The sequence below is a fragment of the Osmerus eperlanus genome, chromosome 21 (assembly GCF_963692335.1).
Source record: "Osmerus eperlanus chromosome 21, fOsmEpe2.1, whole genome shotgun sequence".
NCBI lineage: Eukaryota > Metazoa > Chordata > Actinopteri > Osmeriformes > Osmeridae > Osmerus > Osmerus eperlanus.
Window position 1 is genome coordinate 1,960,865 of NC_085038.1, and position 18,059 is coordinate 1,978,923.

Genomic DNA, 18,059 nt, shown 5'->3' on the forward strand with positions numbered 1-18,059 from the left:
GTTCAAACCCAGGTGGACCCATTTGAAGGTCAACAAGGCAGTATTTCAGCAATATAGCCACACAGCTGTCACAGGCTTTGCCAGTAACAATTTATGCTGTTAAGATCGAGTAAATAATTTAACGGTTTAGGATTATGAAATGACATGAATTTTTATGTTTTTTCACCATGCAGCAGCATGTGCCATCGACAGCACAACCCTTCACCTCAAACCAACAGATTATTTCCATCATATCCATACACAACAATAACCAGTTTGTTTAGTTTAAAACAGTGCAGTAAAACTTTATTTTTAACATGGTAGTGCTTGCATACATTTTTAGTGATCTATGAAAGATGGGTAAACTTGTTACATTCATTGGCCACAAACAGAAATTCCGAAACAATTATAGTTATTATAAACGCTACCATGGCCTTTGGCAGGACACAAAATAGCAAAGATAGCCATATAGATTTCACAGAAACAAAATAAAATCTGAATAAAAATACAATATTCTCAATTCATAAACTTGCACACAATCCCCCCTCCCCCCAATCTGTACTGATGTTAAGTGTGAATGAGTATTAGCATAGCATAATGCTGCATGTTCTTGAAAATAAGGACAATGATATCTACATCTGTCAGATTGTTCCCATTGATTGTACAGTCACTGTTCGTAGCAACTAACACATTTAGCTTTAGTACCATGTCAGAAACCATAAGGAAATGCTCAATTTAAGACCCCAGAGCTGGGGAAATAAAAGAAAATGTTATAATCTGATGTTACAACAACGTAATCTGAAACCCTGTGAACCCAAATTATATAAAAAAAAGCACAAATAAAAAAGACGTACCATAAAAAAAAGAAAACAGTTAAAAACAAGCTACTACCAGGCTATCTTGAACTGGCTCCTAGCTTTAACTGATGCCAGTGGAAACCAGGGTGACCTATTCAGAGAGATGCGTTATGTTTATTACAACAGACCTTGCTGTCTGCCTAACAAAATAGGAAATGGTGTCTGTTTTACTTCTTACAATTCCGTCTGCAAGTCTTTGAACAAACCCCCATTATTACAGTTTCTCCTCTCTGTGACCGATTGGAACACAACCAGGAACGGCTCCACAGCATCCAAGGTCAAAGTTCACTTCACAGACGTGACCCAGTGATGTCACAAGAGGCTGCTCCCCGAACACAAGCTACTAAAGCAATGGGAACAGGATGAAGAGCGAGGATTGCAATTGCACACTGATTGTGTTTGTAGGATGATCGAATGTTGAACAGTGATTTCATACCAGACACTTTATAATGGAAGTTAGACTACAAGAAAACATGAACAAACTTGAAGTGAAACAGACAAGAGTTGGATTTAAAGGAGAGGCAACCACTAATTAGTCACAAGCCCTTCCTATTCCATGGTGTATGCACCAAACAGGAGTTTGTAAAAGACACTAAATACTTTCCAACAGTGATGTGTCAGAGAAAGAACACCTGTCCTGGGCGCCTTCACATACATAAAGGACAGAACATACTTTTATACACGCACACACGCTTTACACCTGGGTAGTGGCACTATCTCCAGGTGAAATAGCCTAAACTACTAAACCAGGAGTCATCTTAACTACATAAAACACAGAATTAGCTTCTGTTAGAATGGAAATACGTAGTAGTACGTAGTATATAGCTTATTAATTCATTTTGATATACAGTATACAGCATTTTGTGCAAAAAAAGGTTTTCAATTAGGAAAAATGTAACAAACATGACACAATGGCCCGTTGTTGGGTGTTCTCGTAGGGTAAGTGTTGTGTCGTAAACTTCCACAACGTCAGTCAGCTAACAGAATGGTTGAGAGGAGAAACGTAGAGAGGAAGGCAAGCCTAGCTCTCTCTGAGGGAGTTAAACTAGATGAAAATAGGCCAGTGACACTTTGATCCACCACTTCTCTGAGCCTCTTCCAACTCTATACATTCATCTCAGTGGGCGGGGGACATTCATCAGAAACACGTCACCACTCTCTCTCTCTCTCTGCTCCATCCAGGGCCCTCACACCCACGCAGAGGCCCAGGAGCATGTGGTCCCACCCTGGGGAGATACTCTCTGGGAAAGCTGAAGGTTGGAGGTTTGCGACCAGTTCTTCATCCGTGCTCTTTGGCAATAGTGGCAGCCATCTTCTCCACGCAGTCTGAATGTGGGTCAAGATTTAAACGTAAGGGATGTCACTTTCTTCTTCGGAAACCTTAGGTTTGGGGGGGTTTCAGCTTGGGTATATAAGCCCATCTTCCAGAATCACCACGTCACAAGACTACAGACTAATGGAGGGGCAGGTTTTCTCTGAAGCCAGTGTCCTCTCGTCAGAGTAAGTACGGGTCGCTTTTTAAGTGCAAAGGTCGCCTCCCGGCTCCCAGAAGGGAGTCTATGTGCAGTGTGGGGGGGGAAGCGGGTCAACCCAAAGGGCAAACATACGATGGAGATCCAGCGCAAGTCAAGTCTGGTCCTTACTGGTAACGATCGTCGTGTCAGACCTCGTTCAACGACATCAGGGGGAATCTGACGACTCGTTCCACACCCCTCCCATGTAGATCAAAGTCTCCCGTGGTTTTTCTTGAAACTCCTGTGTCACCCCTCAGGTTAACACATGCGTCCCCGCAGGGTGACTCATTCCTTCAGGAGGGGTGAGTCTCCTGGCCCCCAGAACCTCCCTCCCCCTCGTTTTGTTCCCCTCTGACCGCCTCACCCTCAAAAAAGGTTGTCGCCGCGGCAACCCGCAATCCGGGGCGTGTGCGTAGGCGGCGGGGGTCGGTAAAGTGGCTCGGCGAGGGAGGGCGCAGCCTCGCCGACGGGGGTTGCCGCGGTAACCGGAGCTTGTATCCAGAGAAGCCTAGAGGTCGGGATCGCCGCTCGTTTCATTTTGTCGTTTTTTCGTTTTATCTTCCGGGGTGGGGCGGGTCAGTCGGGCGGGGTGTGACAGGGGTGGGGGGTGTTGGGTTAGATCTGAGGGGTGCAGTAGTGATTCTGAGGGGTGGAGTAGTAGTTGTGGTGGTTGGTCTGGATGTTGCCGTAGGCCAGCAGGAGAGGAGCGGTGGAGACCTGGGGGCCACCCAGGAAGTGAGGAGCCCCCGTCAGGCTGCCGTTCCTCTGGATGGAGCCGTACCAGTTGGGGCCTAGCTGGGGCGTGGAAGACAGGACACTGCTGCAGGGGACAGGGGAGGGACAGGGGAGGGACAGAGGAGGGACAGGGGGAGGGACAGGGGAGGGACAGAGGAGGGACAGGGGAGGGACAGGGGAGGGACAGAGGAGGGACAGGGGAGGGACAGGGGAGGGACAGAGGAGGGACAGAGGAGGGACAGGGGAGGGACAGAGGAGGGACAGGGGAGGGACAGAGGAGGGACAGGGGAGGGACAGGGGAGGGACAGAGGAGGGACAGAGGAGGGACAGGGGAGGGACAGAGGAGGGACAGGGGAGGGACAGGGGAGGGACGGGAGGGACAGGGGAGGGACAGAGGAGGGACAGAGGAGGGACAGGGGAGGGACAGGGGGAGGGACGGGAGGGACAGGGGAGGGACAGGGGAGGGACAGAGGAGGGACAGGGGAGGGACAGAGGAGGGACAGGGGAGGGACAGGGGGAGGGACGGGAGGGACAGGGGAGGGACAGGGGAGGGACAGAGGAGGGACAGGGGAGGGACAGGGGAGGGACAGGGGGAGGGACGGGAGGGACAGGGGAGGGACAGGGGAGGGACAGAGGAGGGACAGGGGAGGGACAGGGGGAGGGACGGGAGGGACAGGGGAGGGACAGGGGAGGGACAGAGGAGGGACAGAGGAGGGACAGGGGAGGGACAGGGGGAGGGACGGGAGGGACAGGGGAGGGACAGGGGAGGGACAGAGGAGGGACAGGGGAGGGACAGGGGGAGGGACGGGAGGGACAGGGGAGGGACAGGGGAGGGACGGGAGGGACAGGGGAGGGACAGAGGAGGGACAGGGGATCATTGGAGTGGAGTCTGGGTCGGCCGTGTGTGTTAACATGGTGCTGTTGTGCGTCTGCCTAATGTGGGACGGCTGAGCCGTTGGTACACACCTGCCGCGATCTGCCCGGGTGACGGTGCTCCGGGAGAGGTCGTCGTCGCTGTCGTACCTCCGCGGGTTGTCGAAGAAGTAGGCCCTGGAACTGAAGCTGTGGCTGTTGATCATTCCTCCTGGAGCCTGGTGAAGAAAACGCAAAACACAGCAGGTCTTTTCTCCAATCTGTCATCGCCCACACACCAGGGAACCCCATCTGAATCCTGCTGACTTCTGTCCTCCCTGAGCTCATCTCTGATCTAACCCCATCGGATGGGTGAAAACATCTGCTTTCCTGCACAGCTGCGAGCAGGCGAGTCGTGTGAGATCGGTGGGAGAGAAGCCAGGTCAGTTAGGTCATTTAGCAGACGCTCTTATCCAGAGCCACTTACAGTAAGTACAGGGACATTCCCCCCGAGGCAAGTAGGGTGAAGTGCCTTGCCCAAGGACACAACGTCATTTTGCATGGCCGGGAATCAAACCAGAAACCCCTTCTGATTACTAGCCTGATTCCCTAACCGCTCAGCCAACTGACTCCCTGTCTAGGTAGGGCCACAGGAATGCCGTTTTGGTTATGCTTTCGCTGTTTCATTGAGACTTCATTTGAAGTGGAGGACAGACGGGTAGCGAGGTCCTCACCAGGTTCTGGTTGGGCCTCTGGACCCTGAAGAAGACCACCACCAGACTGGTAGGAAGCAGCTCCCAGAAGAACAGGATGATGCCAAAGATGATGTACGCTTCTCCGCTAATTTTCTCCACATCTGCCTGAAGAGTGAACGAAAACACACACACACACTGCAATGAGAAAACGCAAACACACCAATCAGATATTTGAAACAAACCATAGAAACGACAATTTGAATAAAACAAGCTGGCCATAATATCACAGGTTTAATCCAGTCCCACTGTCAGCTTGTCGAATCCTCTGTCAGACAGGAGATTTGCACACAGATACAATGGCGAGTGTGTACACAGATTAGAGCACGGATAAAGGCTCGTAGAGAAGGACGTGAATACAAGTGAGAGGTAACACAAACACAAAGATAATCCCTGCAGAAATCACAGAATATATTCACATACCGACAGACTGGCACACACACACACACAAACAGGGAGACAGGAAGCCAAAGATAAACACACACACACACACAGCTCCAGACTGGCCCAGGGCGACCTGGTGCTGTGCAGCCTGGGCCGTCTGTCTCTGGGGGAGAGCCCTATCTAGGTCAGCAGCACCAAGCAGGCAGACAGACAGGCAGCAAGACAGACAGACAGACAAGCAGCAAGACAGACAGGCAGCAAGACAGACAGGCAGCAAGACAGACAGGCAGCAAGACAGACAAACAGGCAGCAAGACAGACAGGCAGCAAGACAGACAAACAGGCAGCAAGACAGACAAACAGGCAGCAAGACAGACAAGCCAAAACAGACAGGCAGCAAGACAGACAGGCAGGCAGCCACACAGGAAGACATACAGACCGAGAGAGACAGACAGACATATAGCCAGGCAGTGTTGTCTCTGTTTATAGACAAACGGAGACCTTTCCCCCCCAGAGTCGAGATCCACCAAATCCCATCAAATTGATTGTTTTTACAGAGAATCAGATCTGCTGGAGCAGCTCTGGCATGACCTTCTGAGCTCAGGTCAAGGGCCATGTATGATTTAACACACACACACACACACACCAACAAATCCCTGCTCTTGGAGTGAGTCATGGCAGATTTGCATCAAGCAAGCATTTCTCTGACAGGATCAGAAATGTAACAAACGTGGGCAACGCAAACACTCGCACATACAATCAAATCAACCCACTCAGACAACCAGCCATGTAATATATAAAACAACAGCAGACTAGTTACATGATAATCACAGTAGCGCACACACACACACAGAGGTGTTTGCACACTGATCGGAGTAAAACAGATGAGCAATAATGTTTTTCAACCCCTAAGTTGGTGTGTGTGTGCTGTGGGAGCGAGGGTGGTGTGTGTGTGTGTGTGTGCTGTGGGAGTGGGGGTGGGTGGGCTGCATTGTGAGCTGTGCTTATCTGGGACACCAGGGTTCACCAAAGGTTTAAATACTCTGACACTCGTAAAGATGGAGAGGGGGAGAAAGCGAGAGCGTGAGAGAGAGAGAGAGAGAGAGAGAGAGAGAGAGAGAGAGAGAGAGAGAGAGAGAGAGAGAGAGAGAGAGAGAGAGAGAGAGAGAGAGAGAGAGAGAGAGAGAGAGAGAGAGAGAGAGAGAGAGAGAGAGAGAGAGAGAGAGAGAGAGAGAGAGAGAGAGAGAGAGAGAGAGAGAGAGAGAGAGAGAGAGAGGAGAGAGTCAGTTGCTGTGACCAAGCATGCCTGGGTGTGGTGTGGCGGCCTGGGGCCAGGGCCTACCTGGTCAGAGATGTTGTACCAGCCGTAGTTGAAGGGGCTGGGCCTGTCCTCTGGGGCCAGAGCCACCACCACCAGGTTGTAGCAGGCCCTGGAGGTGTAGAGCAGGATGACCGCTGCACCGATGGCTGTGGCCTGGCACACGGACGTTCCCTGGGGAACAGAGGGAGGGAGGGAGGGAGTTGAATGTCATGGCATGTATTCATTTATGTATTCAAATGAAGTGAAAGCGAGAAAGACACAGGTACGTTTCAGTGTGGCCAGTATGAACAGCCTGCTTGGCTGGTTTGTCACCATGCATCTTAGATTTAAGTTCAGAATTCTAATCACCGGCTTTACACCAGATGGTCAAATACTGTTGCATATTCAGCAGACAATGATGTAAGCTCGTGCAACAACAGACACTGAATAGCGTCTCTTCAGAGAAGCAGGCATCGTTCCGCCAACTGACCTTGGACTCCAGGTAGACGTTGGCAGAAGACATCTTGGCGATCTTGAAGATGCAGACAGCGAGGGAGACGGCACAGAGGACGAAGAGGCTGTCGTTAACCAGGACCCGCACCAGCACCGCCCGCCTCACCTCCACCTCGCCCCCCTCGCCCCCTGCGCCACCCTGCACCAGCATGGCACAGGTCACGTTCACCACCAGGAAGAAGAGGCTGGCGGTGAGGAAGGCCAGGCGCATGGGCACTCTGGAGGAGAGAGAGACAGGAGGAGGGTGAGGAAAAGAGGAGACAAGCGAGAGAAGGACAGAACGAGAGAGTAGAGGGATGGATTTAAAAGGGGTAGATTGAGAGACAGATGGGGTTGGTAAGAGAGTGGAGAAGAGAACAGGAAGCAGACAGGCATTACACAGCTGCTTCTACTTCTATATTGGAATTGAATAACAAATCAGCTAGAATAATATCATAGACAAAAATAAATCTTTTGTTGTACAGTTACCACTTAAAAACATATTGTTTTAACATGAAGTCTCTGGACTGATCCTACAAGCTTTAGTCTGCTGGCTCTAACAGAGGGCTTTTCACCCCCCTCCCTCCCCCTCTCCTTTCATCCCTAATACTCTCTTCCCCTTCTCTCTTCTCCCCAGAGCAGGAACCCTGTGTGTGTGTGTGTGTGTTTGGGTCTGTAGTGTATGTGTGTGTCTGTACAGTTTGTGTGATAGAGGGGTGACACTGCAGAGGGATGGGGGACGGGGAGGGGGAGGGATTTGAGGTCTCAGCTTCACTCCTCGTCAGACATTAGCCGCCTGATCAAAGCGCTGATTAGTCCAAATCTTGACCCCACATCAAACAGGACCCCTGGAGACCCTGGTCTCAGGCAGCGTTATCTACACTAATACTGCCTCCATCACACCCTTCACTGGGGCAACACTAATACTGCCTCCATCACACCCTTCACTGGGGCAACACTAATACTGCCTCCATCACACCCTTCACTGGGGCAACACTAATACTGCCTCCATCACACCCTTCACTGGGGCAACACTAATACTGCCTCCATCACACCCTTCACTGGGGCAACACTAATACTGCCTCCATCACACCCTTCACTGGGGCAACACTAATAATGCCTCCATCACACCCTTCACTGGGGCAACACTAATACTGCCTCCATCACACCCTTCACTGGGGCAACACTAATACTGCCTCCATCACACCCTTCACTGGGGCAACACTAATACTGCCTCCATCACACCCTTCACTGGGGCAACACTAATACTGCCTCCATCACACCCTTCACTGGGGCAACACTAATACTGCCTCCATCACACCCTTCACTGGGGCAACACTAATACTGCCGCCATCACACCCTTCACTGGGGCAACACTAATACTGCCTCCATCACACCCTTCACTGGGGCATTAACACATTAACGGAACCTACGTGCTTCTAACTGGATGTCGTAGGAAAGATTCTGAAATTATTTTCATAGTTGAGCTAAGTTTGTCCATGTCCCATACACCCACATTGGTATTTCAGCCAGTGTCAAAGTTGACCAACTGGGAAAGGAAACTCACTTGTATTTGTTGAGCTCTGGTGAATATTTTGCTTTGGCTTTAAACATGACCTGAGGAGAGAGGAGGGGAGAGAGATAAAAATATGATGGTGATGCAGTTATTCATCAACAGACTTGAACAGATGAGGACAGCTAGTATTCTATAAAGCGATGCAGTTTTTGCTCAGCAAAAATTAAAAACAAACATGTTTTCCTGAGAGACAGTGAACATAGATAATTACATTCTACAGTAAATTACAAAACCCCTGGAAGTAAGGAAGACTAATTAACTGTGTCATTCATCTCCATGGTAAAAAAAAATGGAATCCACTGCGCTAAGAGGCCAGGATAGAGACACCACACAGAGTAAAGGCTTTGGCAGAGTCTGTGGTTTGGCAACCTCAGCCAGCATGGTGTCTGAGCCAGTAGTCCACCAGCTGGCAGTGACGGGGTTAAGAATGGCCACTGACACCGTCTTGGTGTCTGGCCATAGAGGCTCCACCAGAAAGCACGAGTCAGCGTCTCAGAAGCCAGACCCAGATAGGCCTAAATCTGGGCTGAATCCATGGTCCTGGCCAGGGGCCAGAACATGGAAAGGGGTACAGAAGGGGGAGACTTGACTAGACCCTCCCCCCTCCTTCTCCTCTACCACTGAACACCAAAAAACATTATAAAAGAAATGTGAGCTCATTCTATTCTTATTGCTCATTCTATTCTTATTTTTATATATATATATTTTATATTTAAATTGTTGTATTCTTAGATTGTTTAGTTCTTAGAAAATAGTTAAACTTTTGTACTTTTATTTAATTTAATATTCGTATATGTTTAGAGTTTTGCACCTCCCTGCCAGAGTAAATTTTGTGTTTGTATAACATACATGGCGAATAAACCGAATTCTGATTCTGATTCTGTGAGGGATTCAATACAGAGGCATCGTTCCTACCAACTCCCCTCAAGAGTTCTGTCACACTGGTCCCCACGGCAGAGCTTCATCCGGGGGCTCTTTCGTATCTGACTGAGGAGCAAGAATGGGTCCCCTGGCGGAGCTGAACCTTTGGTTTGCGATTGCTGAATGTACCAGTTTCTCTGGTTGAGCTCTGAGTAGAGACATTTTGGTATCTTATGAGTATCGGTCTTGTACACTGGGGTGCAGTGGAGGGCGTTCTCATTAGAGGTGTGAGAGACAGGCGGAAAAACAAATGGTGCTCTGGGAGCACAAGTGAGAGAGAGAAATAAACCACATACACAAAACACAAGCACATTCATGCGGTTACATTGTTTTCCAGATACACACGCAAGGCTGTATCCTTAACCATCAATCAAACAGCTGCCTGGGACATTGGACGACCCATACAGATGTCTAAGCCTTCACACACACACACACACACACACACACACCACCTGCTATGGGTACATGCTTGCTACCAGCCACCCCGTAAAACAAACATGAGGCGGCCTATCCCTTTCAATCAGGCTTTTCCATCTGTTTGCTATTCCCCACACTCCTTGTTTGTGAGCCTCGCCAGCTCTCAACTCTCATCAGCCTGCTCTCAGGACACTTCCACATACAGAAGGCCTAAACTTTTATTTCTCCCTTAACAATACACTACAAGACGGTAATTTTATTTTGTATTTATTTTAATTTGATTTTTTAAATCGACCGATAACAGGTCGCCCTCACGGAGATCGCTCCCGTTTCCAGATTTTGTTTAGAAACTGAGAAAGACATGTTACATGACATTATCCATAGGGAACAAATATGACAGACCTATTATTTATGTGTTAACATTAACGACTAGCAAGCAAGCTGACAAACATATAATTAAGTACATTATAGTAGCTAAAAATGGTTAGCTAGCTAGCCTAGCTAGTAGTAGTAGTGATAGCTACCTTAGCTACTACTGTGTTGTGTGTGTTAGATAAACCTTGCCTTCGTAATTGTCGATGTAACTCAAAACATGAACCCCTTTTCCCTCTTGCTTGAAGGGCAGCAACATAGAATCCTATGTACATCGTTAATTTTAATTTTGGGAAGATAACCCGAACTCACCGGCATTTTGTGCAGGAGAACTAACGTAACTGCTCGCTACTGGAAGTTGCTGACCTGGCTGGTTCAATAAGCGGAAGTGATGCGTGCCTAGTGGGCGTATGCGAAAGTGATGCATGCATAGTGGGGGTATGCGGAAGTGATGCGTGCATAGTGGGCGTATGCGGAAGTGATGCGTGCATAGTGGGGGTATGCGGATGTGCCAAGTGTAACTATTGCCGTTTCAGTCATGATGAATAAAAAGGCAAAATGTTTTAAAATTTGTACCAATTTTAATAACCATTTACCAAAAGTATATATAAATATTTTGATTCATTTGTCATATTTTAGTTGTTTTCATTGGTTTGGCGGCCACCTGCATTGTCCACCTGCATTACCATCGCGGACCACTAGTAGGGCTCATCCCACAGGTTGGGAATCACTGATTTTTGAAGTCAGGGAAGGAAAGGTGCATTCGTCTGCACGTCCAAACTTTGTCCACTTAGAACCGCAGTGTGAAATTCACATGCTGGGTGGAAATTCCAGGACACCTTTGAGAACCCTCATCAGTTGAAGGCACGAGAGGGGGGTCTAGATTCCATCTCGTATCACCTGACCTTCAAGGTTCTGAAGGCTACTGGAGATGGTTAGGCCTACAATGTATATGCATGCCTGTCAGCCCCAGGAGATAAATATTGGCATTTATGTTTTTTGTTTTGTTTTTTACCGACATGACTTGTGAAAAGGACGAGCCTACACAAATCACATTTAATTGGATTAAATGTGTCTGGAGGCACTACAGGAGAGAACATATTGTAGCTTCATCGTTGTGGAGGGTGTGTTTGTATTCGTGTCTGTAACAGTGTCCATGTGTTGGGGGTTGGTTGGGAGGGGGGGGAAGGGGAGGTAACCTCCATGCAGTGTAACAAATGTCTTGGTATCCCAGAATGTCCGTTCAGGCAGGGAGAACATGGGCTCGGCTGATTTCAGGATTTAGAGGCAGGATGAGGCAGACAGGACTGGGGAGAGAGAGGAGGGAGGGAGGGAGGGGACAGTCAGGGCTGCCTGTTCTGACTGACTGGCCCACTTCTCTAGTTCAGAACTAGTCTTCTGTCTACCAGGATACAACATTAAGTGTGTGTATACAGTATGTGTGTGTGTGTGTTGGTCTAAAGGGCATATGCAACCTTTATACCCCACCACAGAGATGACTCTCCCAGGACCTTGCGGGCCTCAGTGATTGGCTGCTCGCTCTGACAGCTCTACATCACCCACCATGGGAACATGAAGTATTGATGGAGAGTAAAACACAACAGCACAGACAAAATATAAACAGTGAAACTGTGCTCCTGTCTCTCGTGTCCCTAGAGATGGCCACAGAGCGGCACACACACACACACACACACACACACACGTTCCATCTGTGGAACGTGTGTGTGTGTGTGTGTGTGTGTGTGTGTGTGTGTGTGTGTGTGGTGAGGAAGGTGTGCAGCAACTGACAGGAGTTTTTAGTAGGTACATAACGTAAACACATGACTCCCATAAGCGGGTCACTGCAACGCACAGCTGTCAGAGGGATCTAGGATTGGGCAAGACTGTGCGCGTGTATGCTGCCTAGCCAATGTCGAGAGCAGTAAACAGAAAACAAGATTTTGCTTTTCACCCAGTGAGAGAGAGAGAGAGAGAGAGAGAGAGAGAGAGAGAGAGAGGTAGAGAAAGGATGAGAGAGAGGGATAGAGTAGAAGCATCAGCTCTGTCTCATCTGCTCTTCGGTCGACAATGTAGTTCTACCTTCCTCAAATGTATTCCGAGAACGAGCGTGACCATGTGACCATTACCTAATAAGTGTCATGTGACTGACGGACGCTAAGAAACCCTGCTGGTGTGTTTGTCACACAGCAGGTTTTTCTGTCAAGACCGGTCCCGTGTCTCTTCATTAACCGTCACATCTGTGTAACTGTGTTTGCATTTCCACACATTCACACTTTTCTTCAGGATTGGCACTGAACATCAATAGGTTACCTAAAGTGCCATGTTGCCATCAGCACTATTGCACCAGAAGATAACCTCTCTGTTCCCCGACAGAAACCAATAGAAAACTCCAACACCAGCATTTCTCATTGTCCAAGCTGACCGTAGCATCTGCAAACCTTTAATCATCAAATCTGTATAGCCCTTTTTACAAGCAGTGTCACAGAGGGCTTCACATATACGCCCAAGGAACTGCCCCTCAGCCAACCTAAACCCTCAAGGAAGAAAAAGTGGAAGAGCCCTCACAACTGTGAGACAACACACATCAGCTGGGTTTCTACACAGACTGTGGTAATTTACCATTGTTGACATGACAGAAATAAGACTGCGTGTGTGTGTGTGACAGGAGGGGGAGGTCAGAGGTAATTCCTAGGTTAGACCTACAGGTTAATGTATATCAGAGGTTAGTGCTAGGGTAGACCTACAGGTTAATGTATATCAGAGGTTAGTGCTAGGGTAGACCTACAGGTTAATGTATATCAGAGGTTAGTGCTAGGGTAGATCTACAGGGTCACGTGTCAGAGGGTGTTAGATCAGGTGTTGCAGACGTCTTTGCCCCTGGCTCTCTATGATATAGCCGTGTTTTCTGCCAGCAGTTTAACCTGGCAACCCTAGAGTGGTTGGGTTGACAACTAGGCCTCGTTTAAAAGCAAGCCTGGTTGGTAGTAAACATCACATGACAAAACCTCCCAAACTAAAATCCCAGGCTGAACAGAATGAATGACCTACTCTTCTGTTTTCCAACCCAGCGTCCTGATGACTGGATGTACCCAGAAAAACCTGTTTGTCAGACCTGGGGCAGTCTAATGCCTGCATCTGTCCCTCTCTGTCCCTCTCTGTCCCTCTCTGTCCCCCTCTGTCCCTCTCTCTCTCCATCAGTTTGTGAGTTGCACTAAGAGAGGGGAGGAAGAGAGGACAAAATGATACTAGGCGAGACATATGGAGAAAGAAAGAGATGGTGGAAAGAGAGTGAAAAGGGGAAGGAAACTGGTGGTGACGGGCCTGTGATCTAACAGAGACCACAGTGTCTGAGTCATACGTCACACACGTATGACTGCCATTATGTTACACAAGCCTGTTTTTCAGCAACTAGGATACACCGTAATGCCAACTGCAGACCTGGTATGAAACAACAAACGATTTGGCATCCTTGATAGTTTAAACTGAGTAACGTCACATCCCAAACACGTCAATTAGTTAGGCCTGTTCTCTGGGCAGAATAACATGCCCATTCAACATGTTTGGGGGCCTTTAAATCAAATACGTTATTTGTCATTGATGATGAATCTCGGCTGTGATTCCCTGGGATATTCTCCACGCAGGAGGAAACACAAAAACAACATTCCTGGTATTCCAAAGTAACAAAGACTATTATTCACTCCTCTCCAGGGCTCTCTCCTCTGTCACTCCTCTCGTCTGTTCCTCCTCTCCTGTGTACCAGTCAGCCAGGTAGGCTAACCCTTCAAAAAAGGCCTAGTTGTGGCCTACTTAGACTACACATTAGCTAGCCTGACACATTTTTGATGCACACTGCGCTCACTGGAAAGGAAAGGAGCAGCATTGGTCATAAAGTACTCGTTATTGTTTTTCTATGGATGTTGACCCAGTTACATTTGACACCAGACGAAACCATCGCTCCAAGAGGAACATTATGTCAACATGCGCCGGTGAAATCTATGTTAAGAGAAAATAGAAACACCCAACATAAACGGCTTAGATTAGGGTCATTATGTATCATGTCTGACTGTGGCCTACTGTAGCTGTTAAAGGATGGTAGACCTTGGCCTAGCCCTAGTTGTCAAGTTTCTATAGAAACTATTTCAACAGCAACATCTCAGCCAACACAGTATGGGTATTCTCTTTGATCACACTTTCCTCTTTTTTTTTTTGTTGATTTCAGATGTTTGATCTAGAGCCTTTTCACTGTGGAACCAGAGGCATCTAGTGTAAGTTGTCGAGCACATTTATTATCAGGTGTTTAAACCCTGAAAATCCCCTGGATCTCGAGGGAGTCTTTCTAGTGTCTAAATCTGTCTCAGAGGGAAGCCTCCCCATGACAAAAGCAGTGCTGCTCCATTTCTCACTTTCTCCTCCTTCTCCTTATCATCATCCATCCTGCTACCTCTCTCGCCTCTCCCTTTTTCTTCATTATGGACCTTGTATTAACCTGAAGTCCTAACATACATGGATCGGTACAATTAACCCATATCAGGGACTAGCTGTACGTAAACACAAATAGCTGGAATTCAAAGCACCTTTATGAATTTTTGCCATGCGAAGTGGTGAAACTGTAACTGTGAGGACATCCTGGATGTCTCCATGGAATGCAGAGTGGAAGATGGAGGGAGAGAAAGAAGCTGAGAGAGAAGAGACAAAGAGCAAGATAAGCGTGACACCTAATGTCCGTCGTGCCAATAGAAGGTCAAGGAATCCTTTGCAAACAGTATACGCACAGGTCATTAAGTGCCGATAGACAGTTACACTTAAACACACACTTCTTACATTTACATTTAGTCATTTAGCAGACGCTCTTATCCAGAGCGACTTACAGTAAGTACAGGGACATTCCCCCCGAGGCAAGTAGGGTGAAGTGCCTTGCCCAAGGACACAACGTCATTTTTGCAGAGCCCAGGAATCGACCCGGCAACATTCTGATTACTAGCCCGATTCCCTAACCGCTCAGCCACCTGACTTCTTATCACACATCTTCTTGGCCCCGCTCCAGACCCAACCTGCCAGACTCCTGCTCATGCTGAATAACTTATTTCAGCAGTTCACCAAGGTCCACTTTGACATGTTATTGTGTTGAACTCAGTTGACCTACTTTACTTAAGGCTGTCACAATGCACCATGAGCACAAATATGTTCAAATTATTGGGGCATTCATCCAACAGGATTAAGGTACATCTCCTAAAATTGCCCTAGTAAATCGAACAAAGAACGTCTGACAATCCATTGTTATGGCAGACAACACTGCCCCAGGAGTCCACGGCATTGCCAGAAATTTCCATCCAGTCTCCCTCCGTCCTAATAGAACACATTCAGCATCCACCTTTGCCCATTCTGCAGCCCACAAGATGGTGGCTGTGTTTTTCCTTTACAGTTTTGAGGCCCCGGGAGATTTGTGATACTGTATGCCAGGCATACGTTTCAACAAGACCACTCTCGCTCCTTAACTGCCCCCCCCTCTCTCTTTGTCTCTCTCTCCGTCTCTCTCTCTGCTATCCTCCTTTTGTTGTGCCTGGAATAGTACAAGACGGAGGAATGAGGTGATGTAATGCTTCTGCAGGTGCCTCTGATTGGCTCCCCCGTTTAAATGCCAGCTCCTACGCCAGCCCGAGCAGTGTGCTGCCTCTCCCTCAGTCGAACGCTCGCCGGAGAGAGAGAGAGGCTTCGCTCACACCCACAGGGGGAGAAGAAGTCGCACACACACACACACATCCTTCTGACGCCGATCTCGACACACAGGTATTGTGATCTAAAACACGGGGCAACGGGACAGCTGCAGGTGAGGTGACGTTTGCCTCCCACGGCTGCCTGCCCAGAGCAGACCGACAGGGACACCGCTATGGGCACAGTCCCACAGTGGGGAGGAACAGGCTATGTCGTATATAAAAGGCAAACCCTCCGCACACAAACAAAGACCTGCCATTCAAATAACATTGCGGTGGGGGGGTCTTTATCAAGATTGATAAGCGGAAACAGAGCACTCTGCTTTTTAAGATGAGACTGGCTACGTTTTTATTTTATTTTGAGGCTTGAGGGGCATGGTTGCCTGATAAACAGGGCTCTTGGGAACTTATTGGTAAACTCTTGTGACTGCAGGACTGGTGGTATCAGGGTCAATGTGGAGATAGTCTTCAACTTAAAAAGGCTTTGCATGACTGGGTAGCATGACACATGCAACCATTTGATCCTAGTCAGCAACAATAGGAAAACAACAGGGTGTTCAGTAAAGATAATCATGGTTGTAAAGCTCATGTCCAGTAATCAGAAATATGTTTCATTAAAAAACAAATTGGAAATACATGGAAAATGGTGTCCCTTCATTTGTCTCATTTCCCTTTAAGTACAGTATGTTTGGTAAGTTAGTCATGATTAATGACGACAGGTCATGACGATGAAACTCATCACATGACATCCTTGATTGTGGTCAATACACATAATTCCAGATCATGATACTCATGTCATGTGATGTATTACTAATAATGCCTCAAGTCTTGCACAGTGAAGAAATGCTGGTCATCTGAACGACTGGATTTCCGTGAGAATTTGTAAGTAAACCCTAGACCTAGACCCCAGTGGCTTTGAGGTTTGAGTTTAAGCATGCCCCCGCAGGACAGACCGTGGCCAGCTTTGTTGTCAACAACTGTCCACTTGCACGGGACCGACAGCAAGAACACAGGATTTGTCATAAACTGAAACTGACAGGATGGACAATAGGATGTCTGTTTATCAGCTATTGAACAGGACAATGCGTGGACTTGGAACAACATTATGTGGTGTGATAGCCTACTGGTAACGGAAAGATACTTAAAACCCGTATGGAACAGTCAGGTTAGAACACATCTGTGATTTACACATGCAAAATCAAGAAGAACGTCACTTACCTGTGCAAAGTAAAGATTCAGCAAACATAGCGTGAAGAATTGCAGGCATATCGGGAAACAGTACAGAAGCCAGTAAGGCAACGGCTGCAACTGGTTTGCTTGGACAACGTTCTTGAAGTAGAATGAAAATAATGTAGTCCTTAGCGCCGACCACAGCAAACAGAGAAATAGAAAGACACTCTGGTAGCTGAAGCGCTTGTGTCCGTAGTGCAAAATCAGCCAAAGTTGCAAGTAAACAAACACAAAAAGGAGCGAGTACAGGATCGTATACACAATGGTGAGCCCGAGCTCTACTGACGGAGGAACCGCAGCTTGAATTGGTTCGTCGGATGAGTCCGTAACAGACGTGAAGACACTAAAACTGACCTGGTTTTCTGATAACAACATAGCGAAATATTCAGAGTAACAATTAAGTATTCAATTTCACTATATTGCTACTGCCAAAATACAATAATGGGGTCAAACTTTTCATGTATTTCCCCCACGAACTGGTTCAAAAAAACAAAATAGTCCATTAAAATATACCATGCTCTCGCTATCTTTTTCTCAAAACAACTACACTAACTAAATAACTAATTTGCAGGTTCGCAAAACCACAAATAACTGCACAAGCCAGGTATAACATCAGACAAACAAGAAAAAACCTCCAGAGAGAAACCCCCCAATCTCTGCAAAGCAGCTTCTCTCAGAGCAAAAAACAACTTAGAAAAAAAGGGGATGTGATGCAGAGAGCGATCAGCTGGTTAAAGCTGCTCTTAGGACCCGCCTCCTGACCAATGAAACTCTACTGGGCATCTGTCATAGTGTTACGCCATCTTGGTTCCGTTTTCTGCACGTTTGCAACTGAGATGTTGTCCTTGGGAGCCAACATGGTAGATAGTTTCAATCATAAAGACTCATGTAGATTTATTTCCCCGCCCCGTTTCTTCTGAGTACTCAGTCATTGGCCAGTTAACCGCCCAGCCTCCAAATGTCTTCTT

The 18,059-nt window shown here is 47.7% G+C and overlaps 1 protein-coding gene across 2 annotated transcripts; it reads right to left on the reverse strand.

The window, feature by feature from the left end:
• Positions 1 to 259: 259 nt before the first annotated feature.
• gpr137c (G protein-coupled receptor 137c) lies at positions 260 to 17,775 on the reverse strand. 2 transcript variants are annotated; one of them, XM_062446787.1, is made up of 7 exons: positions 17,080 to 17,775; positions 8,432 to 8,481; positions 6,863 to 7,103; positions 6,415 to 6,564; positions 4,672 to 4,797; positions 4,052 to 4,176; positions 260 to 3,167 (listed from the first exon to the last, which is right to left on the reverse strand). In XM_062446787.1, the coding sequence occupies exons 1-7, from the start codon at positions 17,464 to 17,466 to the stop codon at positions 2,966 to 2,968; spliced, it is 1,281 nt and encodes a 426-aa protein (XP_062302771.1). In that variant the 5' UTR covers positions 17,467 to 17,775; the 3' UTR covers positions 260 to 2,965. The 2 variants fall into 2 exon arrangements, with proteins under 2 accessions (XP_062302771.1, XP_062302770.1); XM_062446786.1 differs by having other exon boundaries at positions 260 to 3,170.
• Between the last annotated feature and the right edge of the window lie 284 nt (positions 17,776 to 18,059).

Excerpts from the sequence above, each read along its gene's own strand:
- gpr137c (XM_062446786.1), bottom strand. The coding sequence starts at position 17,466 with ATGTTGTTATCAGAAAACCAGGTCAGTTTTAGTGTCTTCACGTCTGTT. Across the intron at positions 7,104-8,431 it reads CCAGAGCTCAACAAATACAA|AGTGCCCATGCGCCTGGCCT; the intron begins GTGAGTTTCCTT and ends TCTCTCCTCCAG. Across the intron at positions 3,171-4,051 it reads ACCCGGGCAGATCGCGGCAG|CAGTGTCCTGTCTTCCACGC; the intron begins GTGTGTACCAAC and ends TGTCCCCTGCAG.